At 41.2% G+C, this 24,407-nt stretch overlaps 1 protein-coding gene across 1 annotated transcript; it reads left to right on the forward strand.

Moving 5' to 3' along the window:
* The first annotated feature begins 481 nt into the window (after positions 1-481).
* On the forward strand, positions 482-22,671 carry LOC101056926 (zinc finger protein 628-like). The gene is made up of 5 exons (XM_063800406.1): positions 482-698; positions 14,529-14,981; positions 16,746-16,866; positions 17,473-17,555; positions 21,075-22,671. The coding sequence occupies exons 1-4, from the start codon at positions 482-484 to the stop codon at positions 17,540-17,542; spliced, it is 861 nt and encodes a 286-aa protein (XP_063656476.1). The 3' UTR covers positions 17,543-17,555; positions 21,075-22,671.
* Positions 22,672-24,407: the final 1,736 nt, after the last annotated feature.

Below are 24,407 nucleotides of genomic sequence, written 5' to 3' on the forward strand. Positions count from 1 at the left end.
TGAATATATTCAGGTTCCAAAATGGTCACATAAGGTAGATTCTGCCAGTACAATTGTTGTCTAGGTGGGATGACACATTCCTAGTGCTTCCTGCTCTGCCATCTTCTAGAACCCTCTGTCCATATAACTGTATTTTAGAGTTCTTTATATCATATCTAATAGATGAGATTATCAATTTTCTCTTAATTCTACCATACAACATTTACTTTTTCTGGTCAAGGAAACAAAGTGTTTTTCTTATTTCTTTTAGATTTGGATTCGAGGTATGAAATAATCAACTACGGGAACATGTACATTTATAGAAAACATTCATTTCTTACTCTCCATCAGAGAATTCTATATGGAGAGGAACCCTATGAATGTAAGGAATGTGGAAAGGCCTTTGGTCGTCATACAGACCTTAGAGTACATCAAGTAATTCACACTGGTGAGAAACCCTGTGATTGCCAGGAATGTGGGAAGGCCTGTGATTGCCAGGAATATGGGAAGTCATCATACAGACCTTAGAATCCACAAAAGAATTCACACTGGTGAGAAACCCTATCAATGTGAAGACTGTGGGACAACCTTTAGTCGTCTTACAGACCTTAGAGTACATCAGAGAATTCATACTGGTGAGAAACCCTATGAATGTGAAGAATGTGGGAAGGCCTTCAGTCGTGCCACAAACCTTGCTCAACATGGAAGAGTTCATACCGGTGAGAAATCCTATGTGTGTCATGAATGTGGGAAGGCCTTTAGTGAAGTTGGAAGACTTAGGAAACATCAGAGAATTCATACTGGTTAGAAACCCTATGAATGTAAGGAATGTGGGAAGGCCTTCAGTCAAGCCTCAAACCTGGCACAACATGACAGAATTCATACTGGTGAAAAACCCTACAAATGTAAAGAATGTGGGAAGGCCTTTAGTCACACGTCACATCTTGTTAGACGTGAAGGAATTCATACTGGTGAGAAACCCCGTGAATGTAAAGAGTGTGGGAAAGCTTTTAGGAGTAACCATCAACTTACTATACATCATAGATTTCATACTGGTGAGAAACCCTATGAATGTAAGGAGTGTGGGAAGGCTTTTAGTGTGTATGGACGACTGAGTCAGCATGAGAGTATTCACAGTGGTGAGAGACCCTTTCAATATAACAAATGTGGGAAGTCCTTTAGGCTCAGTTCAAGTCTCAAAGTACATCAGAGCATGCATACTGGTGAGAAACCCTTTGAATGTGACAAATGTGGGAAGTCCTTTAGGCTTAGTTCAATCCTTAAAGTATATCAGAGAATTCATACCAGTGAAATACTTTATGGCATATACATATAATAGACAATGTACAGTATATGAATGAATTATACCACTGAGAAACAGTTGAAGGAAGAAAATGTGAGAAGGCTTTTATGCATGGATCAGTTTTTACAGGACATAAAATAATCTATACTGGTATGAACTCTTTTGGAATATAAATGTTTGAAGTTTTTAATTTATGACTCAAGTGTTCAGAGTATTTATGTTGTATTTTATAAAATAAAGTATTTTATGGCATTCCTCTATGTTTCACTGTTCACTGTGTGGCCAGACTGTGCAGCCAAGGTTAAAAAGGCAGGTAAGTGCCACCCAGGGAAGAGACTGGTACATGGTTTGAGGTTGTGGAAGACAGACTACAAGCACACCAGGCTCAAGTGGTTCAGCATTTACTTAAAGCTAGAGAGGAGAAAGAGTGCATAAGATCGTGTCGCTTGCAATGTGTCAGTCCCCCTAGCCGGCAGTTCCACTGTGCAGCTGATATGGAAGACACTAGCAACTGCACACACCCCACTTTGTGCTGCAGTGACAGGACTTCATCCCTTCCCCCCCTGGGGTCTGAAATACATAATGCTGGGAATGTGCTTCAAGGCCACTGACAGATGTGCTTAAGCAGAACAAAAGAGTATACAATAAGTCCAAAACAGGGAAATACAGTCCCACACAAGTCAATAATCCCAGCACAGGCTATGAGGGCTTTTGAATCTCATAGTAGGGAAGTGTTCCAGGCCCAAGGCTCAGTCTTATGTGGCCATGTGAGGGCTGAAAGACTGCATGACGGCCTTTCCCAACACTATTTATGGATTCTCAGAATATTTATACTAAAGGAATATTAAGAGAACACACAAAACCTTGTTTATTTGTTTTATGTATAAAAGCTTTCCAGCACAAATCATTATTAAACTTGAGTAAATTCATATCACAGAAAACCTCTGCTAATGTAACAGACAGACGTAGGAAAGCGTTTAGCCTTTGTACGATCTTAACCATTCTAATTGTCTTTCCACTCCTTGTTTTTTCTCATTCGTATATGGCAATACTAATAATATCTACATTATAGTGGCTGTTAGAACTAAATCAGTTCATTTATGTGGAAAACATGGGAAAGTTTTTGACATAATAGTTCATGTTCGATAAACATTAGCGACTGTTTCTAATACCATTTATGTTTTGAAATGAAACTCTTATGGGTCTAATGAATTTAGGAACATTTCATGTAACTGCTTACCCCTTTTTTAATGTGAATTTTTTCTTTCTGAACTACTCTAATAGAATGTAAAAAACCTGAGAGCATCTTCATTCTGAGGTCTTAAGGTGAATCAAACACTTAATCCTTGAATGAAATTTATATTTATACTTTTAGAAAGTGTAAAAAAATGTTAAATTAGCCAATGATTTACATTCCACTTCCACATTTCAAAATTGATTAGAAATTAGCCAAAGGATATCTATTTTGCCATTTCTCCCAAATTTATGAAAAATTAGAAACATAAAGAAAAGCTGAAAAACAGTACAGCAAATATATGTTAATATTATGTCATATGACCTTTCTGTTTTGTATATTTTGCTGCATCATTGGACAGTTGTAAACATCATGATGCTTCACTTTTAAATATATCAAAATGAATCCCCCAAAGAGACAGATTTCTTTTTTTTGTTTTTTTTTTTAGGCAGAGTTTTGCTCTTGTTGCCCAGGCTGGAGTGCAATGGCACGATCTCGGCTCACGGCAACCTCCGCCTCCCGGGTTCAAGCGATTCTCCTGCCTCAGCCTCCTGAGTAGCTGAGATTACAGGCATGAGCCACCATGCCTGGCTAAATTTGTATTTTTAGTAGAGACGGGGTTTTGCCATGTTGGTCAGGCTGGTCTTGAACTCCCGACTTTAGGTGATCCACCTGCCTCGGCCTCCCAAAGTGCTGGGATTACAGGTATGAGCCACCGTGCCCGGCCAAGAGACAGATTTCTAATTACATAAGAAAAATAATAATTTTGGCCGGGTGCGGTGGCTCAAGCCTGTAATCCCAGCACTTTGGGATGCCAAGGCGGGCAGATCACGAGGTCAGGAGATAGAGACCATCCTGGCTAACACGGTGAAACCCCGTCTCTACTAAAAATACAAAAAATTAGCTGGGCATGGCGGCGGGCGCCTGTAGTCCCAGCTACTTGGGAGGCTGAGGCAGGAGAATGGCGTGAACCCGGGAGGCGTAGCTCCCAGCAAGCCGAGATCGCGCCACTGCACTCCAGCCTGGGCAACAGAGCGAGACTCTGTCTCAAAAATAATAATAATAATAATTTCATATTCTAATGCCTAACCTGTATTCAAATTTTGAAAATTTATCCAAGTTATATCTTTTTGGTCATTTTCAAACTGGTATTTGCTCTAGTTTATGCCTTTATGATAAAGCGTTACTCACTTTTAATTTAGAATAGTGGCTGGAAAACTATGGCCTACAGGCTAATTGCAACCTGCCAGTGGATTTTGTAGTTTTATTGCAACACTACCACATTCACTTGTTTACATGTTTTCTTCTTACTACCATGTCAGAGATGTCATTGCAATGAGACCATTTGCAATGGTCACAAAACCTACTGTATATAATATCATGACCTTTCTAGAGAACATTTGCCAACTCATTTAGAACAATATCGCTACTGTTTTTTTTTTTTTCATGAGTTTGGCTTTTTGAAGACCACAGGAAAGTTGTCTAATAGAATGCTGAACATTCTGGGTTGTTTTGTGTGTGTGTGGTTTTGTTTTTTCGTTTGAGACAGGGTCTCGCTCTGTCACCCAGGATGGAGCGCCATGGTGCAATCACAGCTAACTGCAGCCTTGACCTCCTGGACTTAAGCAATCCTCCCACCTCAGCCTCCCAAATAACTGGGACCACAGGTGTGTGCCACTATACCTGGTTAACTTTATTTTTTTGTGGAGACAGGGTCTCTCTATGTTGCCCATGCTGGTCTGGAACTACTGGGCTCAGGGGATCTTCCCACCTCAGCCTCCCAAAGTGGATTACAGGCATGAGCCATCACACCCAACTGTGGATTTTAAAAATTGTTTCATTGTGAAGTCTTATTTTTCTTTATCTTAGTCCTCATAGTTCTAGTATATTTAAAGTTAAACCAAGAGGTTTACTAGGTTATGATTAAGAATTTTCAGCAAGAATATGTCACAGATGATGTGCACACTAAAAAGCCTATAATGTTTGATTTTTTCCAGGACTAAGGATGCTAAGCGTCATCACTTGGTTATAGTGGTGATTGCTTGATCTCTCCAGAATACAGCCCCATTATAAAGAGCCATTTTACAGTTATTAATCTCAGGGATATTGTGTCACATCCTTTTAGAAATCTATAATCTTGTGTAAATCCTTAATTAAATATGGAATTAAAAATGGAAATCAGGGCCTCTTCAGAAAGTAATAATAATTAAAGGCCTGTATATTAGAACATGGGGATACTGCCAGACCTTTTTGGGAATTTAATACCCTTCAATGCACACAGGAAACGAAGAGTAAAGGCCAGAATTTGTGTTCACCACTCTATCCCCAGAACTCATTCAATACCTGTTAATGAGCTGGCATTGATAAACTTGATAAAACAATGAATAAGCATTCAATACACAAAGTTATAAAGATAGCAAAATAAACCCTAAGCCAATACAAAGCAACAGTTAATACAACAGAAGAATTAGAGCCTAGTGATTAGTAAACAAAATAGTACCGTTTCAAACAGTTTTGTTCCCACCAGTTGAAAGCAATGAATGCGTCTACAAGTACATTTTTATTGATTGAGAAGTGAACCATTATCTTGAACAAAGGTGTGCCACTGGTCTCCAGGACCACTCAGGCTCAATGATTTGCTGGAAGGACTCCTGGGATCCAGAAGAGCTGCCATACTCAAACTCAAGGCGAAGGATGCAGGCAACAATGAACAATGGGAGAAGGCACTGGACAAAGTCCAGGAGAGACGAGGCACAAGCTTCCAGTTTTCCCCTTCCATTAGAATTGCATGGCAACAGCACTTAATTCTTCCCACCATGGTGTGTGCCAGCATGTGCAAAGTAGTGCCAAACAGGGAATCTCGTCTGAATGTTGGTGTCCATGGTGCCTGGGTGACTGAACTTAACTCCTAAATTTACTCAGTCTCCAGCCTTCCAGAAGTCAAGCTTATATAGCATGGGCCTTGGGCATACAAAATAGCCATTCATCATAAGTCACATTTTTTGCATAAACTTTGTGGTGACAGTGATACAGCATAGGAAGCACGATAGTCCAAGTACTCAGAGATTATCTCCCAGGGGCCAGTGAAGGGCCAGTCCTCCTGAACACAGGCTTTTCATTGGAATGTATAAGGGTTGAACACCACAGGCCTGCTGAGGTAACCCTTTCCTGCACAGTCAGGCAGTTTTGGGCATTCTTATTCCAGAGAACCTGATTACTAAAGTACCCATGTAATAAATGATAGATAGGGAAAAATCTTGAGGATATAAAAAATATTTCAGAAATATTATTTTTGAAAAAAATCAGGTTACAAGCCACATGTAGAACATGATATTATTTGTAAAACATACACATATTTCAATATAGGATTCAGGCCATTATATATAACTAGACTGAAAAAGTCTAGAATATCATACACCCGTATATTAACAGTGTTTATCTTTTTGTTTTGATCTTGGGGTATTTTGGTTAAATATATCATAATTTTTGGTCAGTTGCCATGCCTTACTTGAAATATATGTATGTAAACTTTTGTGTGTGTGTTTTAACCGGAAACCTACACTCTCAAAAGCAGAACGTTCACTTTTTAAAACCATCTTGGCTGGGCGTGGTGGCTCACGCCTGTAATCCCAGCACTTTGGGAGGCCGAGGCGGGCGGATCACGAGGTCAGGAGATCGAGACCATCCTGGCTAACACGGTGAAACCCCGTCTCCACTAAAAATACAAAAAATTAGCCGGGTGAGGTGGCAGGCGCCTGTAGTCACAGCTACTCGGGAGGCTGAGGCAGGAAAATGGCGTGAACCCTGGGGAGCGGAGCTTGCTGTGAGCCGAGATTGCGTCACTGCACTCCAGCCTGGGCAACAGAGCGAGACTCCATCTCAAAAAAAATAAAATAAAATAAAAATAAAAAAATAAAAAATAAAAAATAAAACCATCTCTACCTGATCTTACAGAAAAACAATAAATTTGGATTGTTTTTGCTGAATTACTTGTGTTTCCTTCAGTTTCCTCATAGCTGAACCTCCTCTAAGATTTCTGTCACATCACCTGAATCTGGATAGTGGTCCTTAATACATTGATTCCTAGTCAGAGTTTATTTTACTAGAATATAAGACACCTTAGCAACTATGTCATTTTAGTCTACCACCTCAAATGCTATGATTGCAAGGTCTGTTACACTATAAGCACTTATACCTGTAGGCAAATTATACTTCTAGGAATTCGCTTAAGGAAATGCAATTACGCCTCACTTAGCAACAGGGATACACTCTGAGAAATGCGTGGTTAGGCAATTTTGTCACTGTGCAGACATCACAGAATGTACTTAAACCTTTGGTATAGCCGATTACACACACATCCAGGCTACATGGTATAGCCTATTGCTCCTAGGCTACAAACCCATACGGCATGTTACTGTAGTGAATACTGTAGCCAACTGTAACACAATGGTATTTGTGTATCTAAACATATCTAAACAGAGAAAAGGATCAGTAGAAATATAGTATATAGCCGAGTGTGCTGGTGCACACCTGCAATCCCAGCCACTCTGGAGGATTGCTTGAGCCAGGAGTTCAAGTTCAGGCTGGGCAACGTAATGAGATCCCATCTCAAGAAACAAAACAGAAAAACACAGCCTGGGTGTGGTGGCTCATGCCTGTAATCCCAGTACTTTGGGAAGCTGAGGCAGGGGGGTTGCTTGAGTGCGGGAGTTCAGGACCAGCCTAGGTGACATGGCAAAACCCCATTTCTACAAAAAAACAGAAAAATTAACCAGGCCTGGTGGCAGGCGCCCATGGTCCCAGCTACTCAGGAGGCTGAGGTGGGAGGGTCACTTGAGCCCGGGAGGCAGAGGCTGCAGTGGGCCGAGATCGTGCCCCTGCACTCCAGCCTGGGCAACAGAGTGAGACTCTGTCTCAAGAGAAAAAAAAAAAAAGATAGTATAAAAGATAAAAAATGGTACACCTATGTAGGGCACTTATCATGAATGAAGCTTACAGGACTGGAAGTTGCTCTAAGTGAGCCATTCAGTGGTGAGTGAACGTGAAGACCTAAAATATTTCTATACACTACTGCAGACTTCATGTAAACACTGTACACTTGGGCTACACTAAATTTATACAATAATGTTTTTCTCCAATAACAATCTTAGCCTACTATAACTTGCAACTTAATTTTTACTTTTTGACTTTTGTAATAAGACAGCTTAAAACACACATTATACAGCTGTATAAAAATATTTTCTTTTAAGTCCTTATTCATATACCTTTTTCTATTTTTAAATCTTTTTTTGCTTTTTGAACTTTTTTGGTAAAAGCTGAGACACAAACACACAGCTTATCCTAGGACTGTGTCAGGATCATCGATATCACTGACTTCCAGCTCCACATCGCGTCCCATGGAAGGTCTTCAGTGGCAATAACACACACAGAGCTGTCATCGTCTATAACAATGCCTCTGGAATCCCCTCCTGAAGGACATGCCTGAGGCTATTTTACACTTAACTTTTTCTTGTCAATTGCAGGACTACACTCTAAAATAATGATAAAGAGTATAGTAAACACATAAGCCAGTAACATAGTTATTTATTATCAAAGTATTATATATGTACAGTACATATCATCAAAGTAACTATATACTTTTATAGAACTGGCAGCACAGTATGTTTTACACCAGCATCACCACAAATGTGATGAACGCATTGTGCTACGATGTTATAACAGCTACCACATCACTAGGCAACAGGAATTTTTCAGGTCCATTATAATCTTATGGGACCACTGCCATATATGTGATCTGTTGTTCATTGAAACATTATAGCCTATGACTGCATTAGTAAAAATACATAAAATGCATGTACAATGATGTTCAAAATGTATTTTTGATAACCAAACATTTAAAACAAAAATCTAACAGCAACACATTAATTACTTCGGCTCTGCTATATGACAACAAATACAATATTTTTTTGTTTTGTTTTGTTTTTTGTTTTTTTTAGATGGAATCTCACTCTGTAGCCCAAGCTGGAGTGCAGTGGCATGATTTCGGCTCACTGCAACCTGTGCCTCTGGGGCTCAAGTGATTCTCCTGCCTTAGCCTCCCAAGTAGCTGGGACTACAGGTGCATGCCACCATACCCGGTTAATTTTTTTGTATTTTTAGTAGAGACGGGGTTTTACCATGTTGCCCTGGGTGGTCTTGAACTCCTGAGCTCCAGTGATCCATCTGCCTTGGCCTCCCAAAGTGCTGGGATTACAGGCATGAGCCACTGTGTCTGTATCAACATTGTTAATCATATTGATTTTAACCTAGACTAACAAAGAAACATATGCAAGAAGAATCACCGAGGAAGGCAGGTTTAAAATAATAAATTTCCAGCTGGGCAGGGTGACTGACATCTGTAATCCTGCCACTTTGTGAGGCCAAGGTGGGAGGACTGCTTGAGCTCAGGGGTTCAATACCAGCCGAGGCAATGTAGTGAGACCCTGTCTCTACAAAAAATGAAAAAATTAGCCAGATGTGGTGGTGCATGCTTATGATCCCAGCTACTCAGGAGGCTGAGGTGGGAGGACTGATTGAGCCCAGGAGATAGAGACTGCAGTGAGCCGTGACCGTGCCACTGAACTCCATCCAGCCTGAGTGACCAAGCAAGACCTTGTCTCAGAAAAATAAAAATAGAAATAATGACAAAATATATTTCCATAATTTGAAAATTTTATGCCGTTCAAATTCAGAATAATCGGGTTGATTGTCACAGAGCTCATAGAGTTCATGACATCTGTTCTGTCCTAAGCAGGGCTGGAGTCACCCCAAAAGTGGCAGCAGGGAAGTTCTCAGAAGGAATTCCATCCCAAGATGGAGCCAGCTGGGATCCTAAAGACAGAAGCACTGAAAGTCCGGGCAATCAGTGCAAAGTGTTTACTAGGGGAATTTAAATATACAGGGCCGTGGCCTGAGAGGGATAACGAGAAGAGAGATGTGCCACCCATGTAATGTCCTTAATGAAGGGATTGGGTCATGGAGTTTACATGACAGTTAAAATATTTGGCCCAGGATCTAGTATATGTGTTTAGCAACATGGTTAATCTTTCAGTGCATCAAACAACAACCTAAAACTAAATCAGTTCTTAGGAATGTGCAAGGCCCTGGTTTGGGTTTAGGCTCGAGCTGAAAACATGCAGCTGGTCAGGTCATAGTGGTCAAAGCATTCTGTTTCTTGGTCAGAACAAAGAAAGTGGGGGCAGCCGGAGACTCCTACTTTTTTTTTTTTTTTTTGAGACGGAGTCTTGCTCTATCACCCAGGCTGGAGTGCAGTGGCGCCATCTCGGCTCACTGCAACCTCTGCCTCCCAAGTTCAAGCGATTCTCCTGCCTCAGCCTCCCAAGTAGCTGGGACTACAGGCGCCTCCCACCACACCCAGCTAACTTTTTTGTATTTTTAGTAGAGATGGGGTTTCACTGTGTTAGCCAGGATGGTCTCCATCTCCTGACCTCGTGATCCACCACCTCGGCCACCCAAAGTGCTGGGAATACAGGCATGAGCCACCACGCCCGTGATGCCACCTGGCACTTTTTCTGTTGTTGTTTTTTTGAGACGGAGTTTCACTCTTGTTGCCCATTCCCAGGCTGGAGTGCAATGGCGCAATCTCGGCTCACCGCAACCTCTGCCTCCCGGGTTCAAGTTGTTCTCCTGCCTCAGCCTTCTGAGTAGCTGGGACTACAGGCACCTACCACCACGTCCAGCTAATTTTTGTATTTTTAGTAGAGACAGGGTTTTGCCATGTTGGCCAGGCTGGTCTTGAACTCCTGACCTCAAGTGATCCACCTGCCTCAGCCTCCCAAAGTGCTGGGATTATAGGTGTGAGCCACCACACCCAGCCAAAATATTCACATTGGTTTTTACTGTACAAAGGTATTATGGATGATGTCTCTCCTTTATGTTTATTTCCAATTTTTCTCAGATATTATTAATTTTTATAAGGAAATTACTAAAGAACAAGGATTTCTTGTCAGGTCCTGGTTTTCTCTTATATTGTAAGACCTAAAATTTCATCTGTTATCTTAACGCCTTTGAGCCTCACCGGGTCCCAAAGGCCTAACCATGAGTTTCCCTGCTCTCATCAGATATGCCCCCTACCCAGCAAGAAAGGCTCCCAGCCAGTTAGTTCCTTCGAAGGCCAGACCAGCTATATCCCACCTGGTCCTCAAGCTAATGGAGTTCACCTCCCTGCCAGCCCATGAAACCAATGAAGCAAGATAATCTCATTCTCCCATGGAAACCAGGGGGCACCTCATCCTCTTACTATTATACCTGCCTCTCACAGCCCCTGCTGAGGTAGTCTACTTCCAAGTGCAATCTTCCTGCAGATGTGGTAACTTTCTTTCTTTGGGATATGCATTTTTATGTGATTAATAAGCTGCTGTCAATCTCATCTGTCCAGTTTTCAGGTGTCATGTGTCAGACACCTCCAGAACCATAGGGCAAGACTCTGTCACCACAAGGGAAAAGAGGTGGGCAAAACACTTTCCAACTCTTTTTTTTTTTTGAGATGGAGTTTCACTCTGTTGCCCAGGCTGGAGTGCCACTCTGTTACCCAGGCTGGAGTGCAGTGGCACGATCTTGGCTCACTGCAACCTCTGCCTCCTGGGTTCAAGTGATTCTCCCGACTCAGCCTCCCAAGTATCTAGGATTACAGGTGCTTGCCACCACGCCCGGCTAATTTTTGTATTTTTAGTAGTTGGGGTTTCACCATGTTGGCCAGGCTGGTCTTGAACTCCTGACCTCAACTGATCCACCCACCTCGGCCTCCCAAAATGCTGGGATTACAGGCATGAGCCACCACGCCTGGCTCCAACTCATTTTTACTTCCATTTCAGAGCTTTCAGTATCCATCATGCATGGTTTTATAAAACTCAAACTTCAAATAAGGCACTAAATCATGTTCTCAGTCTAGTTTAATGCATGGTCTGAAGTTGAGCTACTCAAAATAATTTTGGAAAAGTGTCTGTGGCTGAAATTTCATTTTGCTAAGCATACAAACCTAAAATGAATATTATTTTAGTGTTGTCCTATTTGTAAGGGAGATCAGGCAAAAAAATTAAAGGTGTGGAATCTCTATTGAGCCTTGATTTACAGGGAAAAGGACTGTTTGAGATGACTTTTCAGGTTAAGAGAAAATGGACTATTAGAGTAAAAAGAATTGGGTCAAAATGAATTTTGTTGGTTCAGGAAACAGATACACACTGGTGTGAAAATGTAAAATGGTACAATCATGCTGAGAAATTTGTCAATGTCACAAGTTAAAATGCACATAGCAAATCTACTTTTGAGAATTGATATAAAAACGTACAAATATGTAAACTAATGTTTACGCAAGTATATTGTTTGGAGCATTGCTTTTAAGAAAACATAGGGGCTAGGTGCAGTGGCTCCTGCCTATAATCCCAGCACTTTGAGAGGCCAAGATGGGCAGATCACTTGAGGTCAGGAATTTGAGACCAGCCTGGCCAACATGGTGAAACCCCGTCTCTACTAAAAAATACAAAAAAATCAGCGAAGTGTGGTGGTGCATGCCTGTAATCCCAGCTACTAGGGGGGCTGAGTCAGGAGAATAGCTTGAACCCAGGAGGCAGAGGTTGCAGTGAGCTGGGATTGCAACAGTGCCAGCCTAGGAGACAGAGCAAGACTCTCTTTCAAAAAGAAAGAAAGAAAGGAAACATAGGAAATTCCTTAATATACAGTAGGAGAAGGCATGTTTCTTAAACTAGGATGCAGCCATACTGGGGTCTTTGGCATTGTTGAAAATGACATTCCTTACGTACTGATTTGGAACTATGTTTACATGAAGAAAACGAAATATGTACTTATATATGTGTTGTGGAAAGTCTGGGACCCTGAACGGAGGGACCGGCTGAAGCCACAGCAGAAGAACATAAATTGTGAAGATTTCATGGACATTTATCAGTTCCCAAAATTAATACTTTTATAATTTCTTACGCCTGTCTTTACTGCAATCTCTGAACATAAATTGTGAAGATTTCATGGACATTTATTAGTTCCCCAAATTAATACTTTTATAATTTCTTATGCCATCTTACTTTAATCTCTTAATCCCGTCCTCTTTGTAAGCTGAGGATGTATGACACCTCAGGACCCTGTGACGATTGTGTTAACTGTACAAATTGTAAAACGTGTGTTTCAACAATATGAAATCTGATTGTAAAACATGGGTGTTTGAACAATATGAAATCAGTGCACCCTGAAAAAGAACAGAATAACAGCGATTTTCAGGGAACAAGGGAGATAACCATAAGGTCTGACTGCCTGCAGGGTCAGACAGAATAGAGCCATATTTTTCTTCTTGCAGGGAGCCTATAAATGGACGTTTGAGTAGGAGAAATATCGCTGAATTCTTTTCCCAGCAGGGAATATTAATAATTGATACCCTGGGGAAGGAATGCATTCCCGGGGGTAGGTCTATAGACGGCCGCTCTGGGAATGTCTGTCTTATGTGGTTGAGATAAGGACTGAAATATTCCCTGGTCTCCTGCAGTACCCGAAGGCTTACTAGGATTGGGAAATTCCAGCCTAGTAAATTCTAGTCAGACTGGTTGTCTGCTCTCGAACCCTGTTTCCTGTTAAGATGTTTATCAAGACAATGCATGCATAGTGGGACACGTACCCTCATCAGTAATTCTAATTTTGTCCTTGCCTTGTGATCTTTTATTGCCCTTTGAAGCATGTGATCTTTGTGACTTACTCCCTGTTCGTACATCCGCTCCCCTTCCAGAATCCCTAATAAAAACTTGCTGGTTTTGTGGCTCAGGGGCATCACGGAAACTGCTGATATGTGATGTCACCCCTAGAGGCCTAGCTGTAAAATTTCTCTCTTTGTACACTTTCTCTTTATTTCTCACACCGGCCAACACTTAGGGAAAATGGAAAAGAACCTACGTTGAAATATTGGGGGCTGGTTCCCCCGAAATATATGCATGTTACATATATGTATATTTGGAATTATACATGGATATAAATACATTTGTATGTGTGTGTATATGTGCATATTTTTATATAAAAATACCTTCTCTGGAAGGATATATACCAAAATAAAAATGTTGACTCTAAGGTTAGCTACTGTATGACTGGAATATGTGGAAGGAAAGGCTGCTTATCTTTTTACTTAAACCTTTTCATACCTATTGAACTGTTATTCTATGTATGCATTACATATTTAAAATACGTAATAATGCTGATGACTAAAACATAGGCATCCTTTGATGAGTACGTTTCCCATTTGCTCAATGTCCTCATGAACATAAATACATATAAACACAACCTTGGTTCCTTTTTTTTTTTAAGACAAGGTCTCCCTCTGTCACCAAGGTTAGAGTGGCACTGCAGCCTCGACTTCCCAGGCTCAAGCCGTCCTCCCACCTCAGCCTCCTGAGTAGCTGGGACCACAGGTTCGAACCTTTTTATTTTTTGCAGAGTCAGGGTCTTGCTATGTTGCCCATGCTGGTGGCGAACTCCCAGGCTCAAGCAATCCTCCCACCTCCGCCTCCCAAAGTGCTGGCATTACAGGCATGAGCCACCACGCCTGGCTCAATTCTTCTGACAGCACCTTCTACCCAGATTTTGGGCGTTTGGCCACAATTTATCTTCACTGTCTTGGGATCTCATGACCAGGCATTACCAATGAAAGATGTTTCTCCAGTCTATGGGCTTTAAAATGCAGCAAAGCCCATCCATGCAAAATACAAAAAGTATTACACAAGCGTACAGAATTGTACATTATAAACCTACCTTCAGGAGTTTATACCAACTCAAGCGCGCGTTGTTACTCGGGGTCACAGCACTGATTCTACAGGGCAGTCATCACACACGTCTGAGGCCTCAGAAGAGCGTCGAAATCACCTTTCAGCCTACCCCAGCCAGGTTCCACTCAGACTCGCCTCCTGGGGCCCTAAGAACACAGGAACACCGCCCTTGACCTAACGTCAGAAACGCTCCCTCAAGGGTTGGCCGCTCTGCGCATGCGCACTCCTAGCCCAGGCTGCAACTCCCAGAAGCCTCCGGGACTCGGCGGTGGGCGTGGCGGGCGGTCGCCGTGGTCACCACCGCTTTTCTCAGAGGTTTTAACGCCCCTAGACTTCATTTCCCGACAGGGACTGCGGGTCTGGATATTCCGTCGTGGACTACGTTTCCCACTGACGACGGAGAAAACTTGGACCTTTGGCTCCGCGCTGCGAGTGACCTGCAGTCACCTGAGCAAGAAGGCGGCGTGGGTCGCTGCGGGAGCCCCTACAGCCCCAGCCCGCAGCCCACGTGGCACCCTACATGGCTGTGAGAGTGGGGCTGCTGGAGGCGTTCAGAGCGCGGAGGCCCCGGGCGCGGGCCGGGCTCTCTCCCGCCTCCTCAGGCCCGGGGGTGCTGGAGCTGCCGAGGTGGGGGATCATCTTTGGGAGACAGGTGGGGAGTGTGAGAGACCGCGCAGCGGCGACAGGGCCGGGCGTGCCTGTGTGACGTGGGTGCAGCTGTGGGACTGTGAGGGGGGCGTGGTCGACCTTGTGTAACCTGGGTGTGCAGTGCGTGTCCTTTGCAAAGCGTGCGTTGCTGTGGCTCCGTGGCGTCAGCAACCCTTCCCTGCTGTTTCCTTTGTCCTACTCTCAGTCAAGTATGACTGCCACAGAGAAATGGTCCCATCCAGGAAATCAGATATTGAGTCCTACCTGAGTTTCCAGCAAGAAGGTACGGACTTGCTGTTAGGATGGGAATTATGGATCAGGAATTGCCCTGAGATGGGGTCCTGGTAACAAATAGACTCTAGGATAGGATTCCCTCCTGGGGATTGCGGCAGGGTGTACTTGCAAGTGGAGCCTTGAAGGGTAAGATCATAAATGTTCTACATTGTGGTGACTCTGGAATTTGCAGTATTTGGGACAATACAGTTACTAAAAAGACATGATTGCGTCCTTTAAAATGTTTATTATCTGTCAGTGAAGGTAATATCTGAATAGGATTAATATGTGTTAGGCAGTGTGTGATCCTACCTCGTGAATTCGCTGGAAATACACTTCAGTCTGTCTATCACAACAGGATATGAACAAATTATACCAATCCTGTTGAATCTATGGCAATAAATAGATTTTGTGCTCTTTCGTGGCTCAGTTTCCTTCTAATTAGGTTAGATGCAAAATGAAAGTATTATAAATAGAATAAAGTAATTCGGCCGGGCGTGGTGGCTCACACCTGTAATCCCAGGACTTTGGGAGGCGGAGGCGGGCGGATCACGAGGTCAAGAGATCGAGCCCATCCTGGCCAACATGGTGAAACCCCATCTCTACTAAAGATACAAAAATTAGCTGGGCGTGGTGGCGTGCGCCCAGTCCGAGTAGCTGGGACTACTCGGGAGGCTGAGGCAGGAGAATCTCTTGAACCCAGGAGGTGGAGTTTGCAGTGAGCCGAGATCCGGCTACTGCACTCCAGCCTGGCGACAGATCGAGACTCCATCTCAAAAATAAAAATAAAACAAAATAATAATAATTCAGAAGCTGTCTGAGGGGACATGACTTATCTGACAGGCTTAGAAACAAAATAAACCTTTTTGTCCAGAAGATCTGAAATAAAGCTGTGTGGTGACGGCCATCAGTTTATTCAAAAGATTACTCAGGGACTACTCCCCATTTTTTCAAGACAGAATTCTGTCATACCTGAGAAGAAATGATCAAGTAAGTTCAGATAATAGGATCCAAAGGAAACAAAAGATAAGACATTTAGTATAACAACGTAAATGTAGAGAACAAAGACATTGTCTCAAGTCCCTTTCTTTTGGGGGAACATCTTCCTGTTAACAACAACAACAACAAAAACTAAAAAAGCCCACATGTATTTCAAGTTAACCTATTGTTATTATTGGAATAATTATGAACAAGGCTTTAAAAATTAAAATCAAGGTCAAACAAAAAGAAAAATAGTGTTAATAGGTGGCCATATAACCTTCCAAATTTTTGTTTACTGATTTCAGTAATCGTCTGCTTCTCTGTATTGATAGTCATATGTTTTATAATAATGATTATATTGGCCAACCTGATTTTTCTATTGACAATATATCTGAAATATTTCCTGTGTCCTTAAGTATTTTTCACAGCTTCCCATTTTACATGTACGATGGTCTGCCATATGTAGTAAGCTTTGTCAGATCCAAAATACTAAATGCTGCCTTTCTGTCTCCAGTGTCTTTGCTCAATTCAAAAGCCACAGAAGAAGTTCTGGACGATGTGGGCCTTCAATCTTGTAAGATGGGAATAGAAAGAAGAGGATCTACTCAGACCAGGACCCTGCTGCCCAATCTCAGGTCTACATCTGCCTCACCAAAATAATACAGTGGCCAGAAACCTCCCTGCTAACATCATAGTTTGTCTGTGATGCAGAAATGCCTCTGTTTTGTTGTTGTTTTGTTTTTGTAGAGACAGGGTCTTGCTCTGTCACCTAGGTTGGAGTGCACTGGCACAATCATAGTTCACTGCAGCCTTGAACTCCTGGACTCAAGCGATCCTACCGCCTCAGCCTCCCAAGTAGCTGGGATTATAGGCATGCGCCATCATGCCCAGCTGATTTTTATTTTGTAGAGACTGGGTCTCACTATGTTGCCCAGGCTGGCCTTGAACTCTTGACCTCAAGCGATCTTCCTGCCTCAGCCTCCCCAGTTGCTGGGATTACAGGCGTGAGCCATCATGCCTGGCCCCAGAAATGCTTCTCTTCTATGACTTTGTTCAGTGGAGACCTCTGTGATTTGGGGGAGGAAATAGATTTATCCAGAACCCCAATTTGCCCGAATTATGTATGATGGGAAATAGTTTGAGACCTGGAATGGAAGAGCATCACAGCAATATTAAGTAACTTAAGGTCTGTCAGGAACACTAATGCAAAACTGGTCTCAAGGTCTTTCTTCTTCCTCCAGCTCTGGCTTTCTGGATCTGTGCTTCTCTGGTAGAGGAACCCTGAGGACTGATCTACTCTTGCAGTTCTAAAACCATGGCCCATGTAAGTTCACGTTTTTCTCCTTGTTGAAATATGTGTGTGTTGGCCAGGCACGGTGGCTCAGGCCTGTCATCCCAACACTTTGGGAGGCCAAGGCGGGTGGATCACCTGAGGTCAGGAGTTTGACACCAGCCTGGCCAACATGGTGAAACCCTGTCTCTACTAAAAATACAAAAACAGCCCAGCATGATGGCAGAAGCCTATAATCCCAGCTACTCAGGAGGCTGAGGCAGGAGAATCGTTTGAACCTGGGAGGCAGAGGTTGTAGTGAGCCAAGATTGTGCCACTACCCTCCAGCCTGGACAAGAGCGAAACTTGGTCTCAAAAAAAAAAAAAAAAAAAAAGAAATATGTGTGTGTTTTTAGGTCATGAAGGTATTTTTATTAATTTTCCTGAAATTTCCTACCAGGAGAGGCTCATCAAATAACATGCTTCCAGCTCTTATTCTTCCAGTTCCCAGCATCCACCCAATATGTCCCATTATAAACCTCCTTTGTTCATGTAATTACTGAGCAAATTATTCAGCATATCTTAAGAGCCCTCTATCAAGGGCAGTGGTGGAGTTAAGTCCTTTTAAGTAAAGATTTGTGCTTTTTGGGTCAAGTCTAGTTTGGTAAGATAGAGTCAATGGTTGTATTTGACCATCCGTAACAAAACTTAAATTATCACCGACTGGAGATTTCCAGGAAGTGAAGATGGAAATTTGGTATTGAATGATCAAACTCAGTCATTCATTGGGTGAAATCTCATGCTTTGTGTGGTTCAGTAAATGACTGGGGACTTGCAAACTTGGAGGTTATGGATTTTGGCAAGAAACCCCTCAGGAATAAATATCAGGACTATTCTGATGTTGGATGGAACCTACTAAATTTAGATGACATGTATATAATTCATTATCCTTCCTTAGTATTCTTTAACTCAATGCATTTGTTATCTATTATTACATAACAAATTAGACCAAAACTTAATGGCTTAAGACAGCAAACATTTATCTCACAGTTTCTTTGGATCAGAAATCCAGACATGGCTTAGCTTGCCTCTCTGGCTCTTGATCTCTTACAAGGAGATCCAGGTTTTGGTCAGGACTGCAGTCATCTTAAGGCTTAACTTGGGGTGGATCTTTTTCTAAGCTCACTCAACTAGTTGTTAACAGGATCCAGTTTCTCACAGGCTTCAGACTGACAGTCTTAGTTCCTCATTCGCTGTTGCCTAGAAGCTGCTCTTGGTTTATTGTCATGTGGGTCTGTCCATAGAATAGCTTAAAACATGGTAGCTGTGTTTTAATCAGTGAGCAAATGAGACATCAAGAGAGGGAGAGAAATACAGAAAAAGTGCTGAAGTAACATTTCAGCACTGTAGCTATTCTGCTTATTAAGAGCAAGTCACTTGGTTCAGCCCACGTGCAAGGGAAGGAGATTACACAAGCATGTAATACTAGGGGATGGGGATCTTTGGTAACCTATATAGCAAGCCAGGTGCTCAGTGAGAGATGGTAGAGAGCCACAAAAGAGAATGTCATTATAAGTAGCAAGTGAACACAGAATCCTAGAACTGGGGAAGACCTTAAAAATGTTGTGTATCCTAACTGCATTGTAAACAACTAAGTCTGATATTGCCCTAAGATATAATTCTCGTGTGCCCCCAAAATACATGGATTTGTCAAAACAAGAGAAAAATGCTTATGGTGAGATCCAATGTAATGAAGTATTTAATGCTTGAGAGAATTCTTAATTTTATGTAAACCCTATTTTCTAAAATCAAGGCCAGGTGCTGTAATCCCTGTAATCCCAGGTGTTCACACCTGTAATCTCACCACTTAGGAAGGCTGATATGGGAGCATTGCTTGAGACCAGGAGTTCAAGACCAGCCTGGCCAACACAGCAAGACCCTGTCTCTATTAAAAATAATAATAATCAAATGAGACTTTATACTTCATTTGGGGAAAATATCTGATTAAATTTTTTGCTCCTCTTAAAAGCAAAAATTTTCCCCAGCAACTCATATGTATTTAAAAATTTATATGGCAGATACCAATCAGACATTATGCTTATATTCACTGTTTACTTTCATAGGCAAACATTATTATTTTATTTATTCCCAAATGGTGCAAGTATTTTAGAGTATGCCACATAGTTTTCTATATGCCAGCAGTCTTTTTAAAAAATATGTATACATTCCACTTCAGTCCCCCTCATACTGTAAATTTGTAGACAACATGCTTGTTACATTGCTCTCTTCCTGCAATATAGTCCTTATTTCCCCTCCATCCATCTTGAAAGTATTCCTTTAATTTCTCCAGTAACACTATGGGTTTGCCGTTTCGGGCATCAATGACATTCAGGGATGTGGCCATAGACTTCTCGCAGCAGGAGTGGGAATGTCTCGACCATGTTCAGAAGACCTTGTATTGGGATGTGATGATGGAGAACTGTAGTAACTTGGTATGTTTTCTGCCTCAGACAATTTAGGATAACTTTGAATCTGCTCTCTAGGATGATTTTTCACTGTGATTTTTAGGGCTGTCTTTCAAGAGACTAGTTAAATTTCTTTTCCCTTTTCCCATAAGAAGTGGTTTGGGCTTTGTTGGGTAGGAAGTGACAGCTTCACTAGACATACTCATCTTCCCTGTCCCTCAGTGATGTTCAAACTTTTCTCTGGTCATAGTTACAGTTGTCTTTCTTCTTTTATAAGGAAGGGCTAGATTAGGATTCAGCAGCCTATATTATATAACCATTGTAAAAGGATCCAGGTTTCCTATTTATTTATGCTCTGAATTACTGTGGATACTCCATTATAGCATCTGATCCACTTGCAGATTACCTTGACATAGGATCCTGAATTGCTCTAATTATCAAAAGAACCTTTATAATGTATATAGCTTTGGATTAGATAAATTGAATTCATTTAAAACTGAAGCAAACACATTCTATTTCCTAAGCAAATTTTAACCTATTCGTGGTTGAAAGTTGTGGTTTAAAGTTGTCATCTATAAACATTACATTTTAAATGGAATGAATATCCTATAAATATTTTTTCTTGTATACTCTTAATAAAACAACAATATCAATAATAACCTTAGTAGTGAACACTGTGTCTATTAAAGGTAGTGTTCTAAGCATTTCACATATATGTCTCAACCAATTTAATCCTTATTAAATTCGACAATCTTATTATATCCTCATTTTCCAGTTGAGAATATTAAAGCCCAGTGGATTTAAATGACTTGCTGAAGGTCATGCACAGCTGGGAAGTGGTAAAGGCAGGAACTGATACCAGACTCTAGAGTCTGTATTTTCAACCATGGTATTATGTGTACTCTCAGGAAAAAAAAAAAAAAAAAGATATGGGTGTGTAGGTTATATTTAAAATCCTTACCCAACCTAACTGATTTCTTGTTCTTTAATTTCCTCATCCTCTCAAAAACCTTATTCAGTTTCATTTTGATCCTTGATTTATTACAATTGTAATTTTGACAGCAAAGTATGTTTCTATATCAAGTGGCCTTTTTTTCTTTGTAAGCAGGACGTGACTTTTCTAAGCCAGATGTAATTACATCATTGGAGCAAGGAAAAGAGCCCTGGATGATTGTAAGGGAAGAAAAAGGAAGATGGTGTACAGGTAAAAATAAGTCTGACTGTGGGAAGCCATCTGTGTAAATAACAACCTGTGTGGTCAGGGAAGAGACATACACTTGGGATGTTAGTTGGAAATCTCCATTCACAGCAGAGAAAAGGCGTGTGATTTATAAGGAAGATAAATACTCTGCATAAGCTACCCAGTGAGCTTCACCTTCACCTTAGTTAACCACTCACTTTTTTTTTTTTTTAATTATCCTTTAAGTTCTAGGGTACATGTGCACAACGTGTAGGTTTGTTACATATGTATACATGTGCCATGTTGGTGTGCCGCACCTGTTAACTTGTCATTTACATTAGACATATCTCCTAATGCTACCCCTACCCCTACCCCCACTCCATGACAGGCCCTGGTGTGTGATGTTCCCCACTCTGTGTCCAAGTGTTCTCATTGTTCAGTTCCCACCTGTGAGTGAGAACATGCAGTGTTTGGTTTTCTGTCGTTGCAATAGTTTGCTCAGAATGATGGTTTCTAGCTTCATCCATGTCCCTACAAAGGACATGAAGTCATCCTTTTTTATGACTGCATAGTATTCCATGGTATATATGTGCCACATTTTCTTAATCCAGTCTATCATTGTTGGACATTTGGGTTGGTTCCAAGTCCTTGCTATTGTGAATAGTGCCGCAGTAAACATATGTGGGCATGTGTCTTTATAGCAGCATGATTTATAATCCTTTGGGTATATGCCCAGTAATGGGATGGCTGGGTGAAATGGTATTTCTTGTTCTAGATCCTTGAGGAATTGCCACAGTCTTCCACAATGGTTGAACTAGTTTACAGTCCCACCAACAGTGTAAAAGCATTCCTATTTTTCCACATCCTCTCCAGGACCTGTTGTTTCCTGACTTTTTAATGATCACCATTCTAACTGGTGTGAGATAGTATCTCTTTGTTAACCACTCACTTTTTATTCTTCTCATATTTCCTCCCAATTTCAGTGATGGGAATGATCCCTCCTGGTGGATCATTTTACCTGTATTTTGGACCCTACTGATTTCCAGATCTTCTTGTTCACTTGTATTTATATATGTGGCTCCATTGCCTTAAAATATACTCATTCCTGTATCCAGCAAATAAAATGGAAGTTAATAGTATACTAGATAAGATATAAAATAAACATGTAAACAAATAGATAAATAATATCACGTAGTCAAATATACTGTGAAGGAAACTAACCAATAACAGGGCAAATTTAGGTGTAAAGTCAAGAACTGTTTTTCTGAGGAGGCATTTGATCAGAGAGGTGAATTGTAAGGGCTTAGGCCATTTGAGTATACAGTTGACCCTTGAACAACACAGATTTGAACGGTGTGGGTTCACTTATTTGTGGATTTTCTTTCGCCTCTGCCACCCCGAGACAGCAAAAACAACCTCTCACCTTCCTCCTCTTTCTCAGCCTACTCAACATGAAGATGATGAGGATGAAGACCTTTGTGATGAACTACTTCCACTTAATGAATAATAAATATATTTTCTCTGATTTTTTTTTCTTTTTTTAGTAGAAGTACGGTCTCACTATGTTGCCCAGACTAATTTCAAACTCCGAGATCAAACTCTGAGCTCAAGTGATCCTCCCACCTCGGACTTCCAAAGTGCTGGGATTACAGGCATGAACCACTGTGCACAGCCTCTGACAGTTTCCTTACTAACGTTCTAACGTTTTCTCTCCCTTACTTTATTGTAAAAGTAGAGTGTAAATTACATGTAACATATAAAATATGTGTTAATTGACTGCTTATGTCATCAGTAAGGCTTCTGGTCAGCAGTAGCCTATTAGTAGTTAGGTTTTATGGAACTTAAAAGCTATAAATGAGGCTGAGTACAGTGGCTTGTGCCTGTTATTCCAACACTTTGGGAGGCTGAGGCAGACAGATCACTTGAGGCCAGGATTTCAAGACCAGCCTGGCCAACTTGGCAAAACCTCATCTCTACTGAAAAAAAAACAAAAATTAGCTGGGCGTGCTGGTGCATGCTTGTAATCCCAGCTACTTGGGAGGCTGAGGCACAAGAATGGCTTGAACCTGGGAGGTGGAGGTTGCAGTGAGCCCAGATTGTGCCACTGCACTCCAGCCTAGGTAACAAAGCAACACTCTGTCTCAAAAAAAAAAAAAAAAAAAAAAAAAGGCTAAAAATGGATTTTTGACTGCACAGGGCGTTGGCACCCCTAACCTGTATTGTTTGAGGGTCAACTTGTATGAGGAAGAGCATAGCAAGAAGAATAAACAGCACATGCAAAGGCCCTGAAGGGGTTGTGAGTGTTGTGTGTTTCAAGAGCAGCAGGTAGGTCACAAGATATGAAGTCAGTATGTTATGAGGAATCTGATCACATAAGGTGCCATTCATTAAGAACTACAATTGTATTCTAAGATTAATTAGGATCCGTGATCTGATTTAACTTTGTCTGTTTTTAATTTTGTGAAAGTTAAAACTTTTGATTAATTATAAGACTTTTTTTGAGGCAGGGTCTCACTCCGTCATCCAGGAGGGTGTGCAGTGGTGCGATCACAGCTCCTAGACCCAAGCAATTCTCTTGCTTCAGTCTCCCAAGTAGCTAGGGCCACAGGTTTGTGCCACCATACCCGGATAATTTTTTTATTTTTGTAGAGACATGGTCTCCCCATTTTGCCCAAGCTGGTCAGCCTCCCAAAGTGCTGAGATTACAGGCTTGAGCCATTGCACCCAGCCAATTATAAGACTTACATAAAACTCTAAATAATAATAAACATAGGTTTGGTGAGTTATTTATTTTCTCCCAGATACTTGTCATATATTTATTCATTTTCATTTAAAACATTTTTTGTCCAATATGAGTGTGTTGGATTTGTTTTCTTGTTTTTTTAGGTTAATATTCTGAAATTACTTCTTTTATCTCTCCCATATTTCTGAGTTCTGTCACTTCCTTTTTGAGTTTTTCTAATTCTGATGTATGTTGTTCTTTCATTTCTTATAGTATTTTTTTTTAAATCTTTTGATTTTAAATAGTATATAGTTTTCCTGTTTTGGTAATGGAAGATTTGTTTGTTTTCATTGGCTATATGACTATTAAGGTGGTATTAATCTAATCTAGATTGGTACAAATTTAGGTGTTAAGTTTAATCCTCAAGAAAACCATTAGGAAAGTAACTCAAGAAGTATATAGTTAAAAAAACAAGGAAATTAAATTGGGGACTGGGCACAGTGGCTTATGCCTGTAATCCCAGCACTTTTGGAGGCCGA

This window comes from Pan troglodytes, chromosome 20 (genome assembly GCF_028858775.2).
Source record: "Pan troglodytes isolate AG18354 chromosome 20, NHGRI_mPanTro3-v2.0_pri, whole genome shotgun sequence".
NCBI classification, from domain to species: Eukaryota; Metazoa; Chordata; class Mammalia; order Primates; family Hominidae; genus Pan; species Pan troglodytes.

Coding starts and splice junctions, on each gene's coding strand:
- LOC101056926 (XM_063800406.1), top strand. CDS start 482: ATGGGAAGTCATCATACAGACCTTAGAATCCACAAAAGAATTCACACT. Junction 14,982..16,745: donor GGATCATCTTTGGGAGACAG/GTGGGGAGTGTG, acceptor TTCTGTCTCCAG/TGTCTTTGCTCAATTCAAAA. Junction 16,867..17,472: donor ACCCTGCTGCCCAATCTCAG/GTCTACATCTGC, acceptor TTCTTCCTCCAG/CTCTGGCTTTCTGGATCTGT.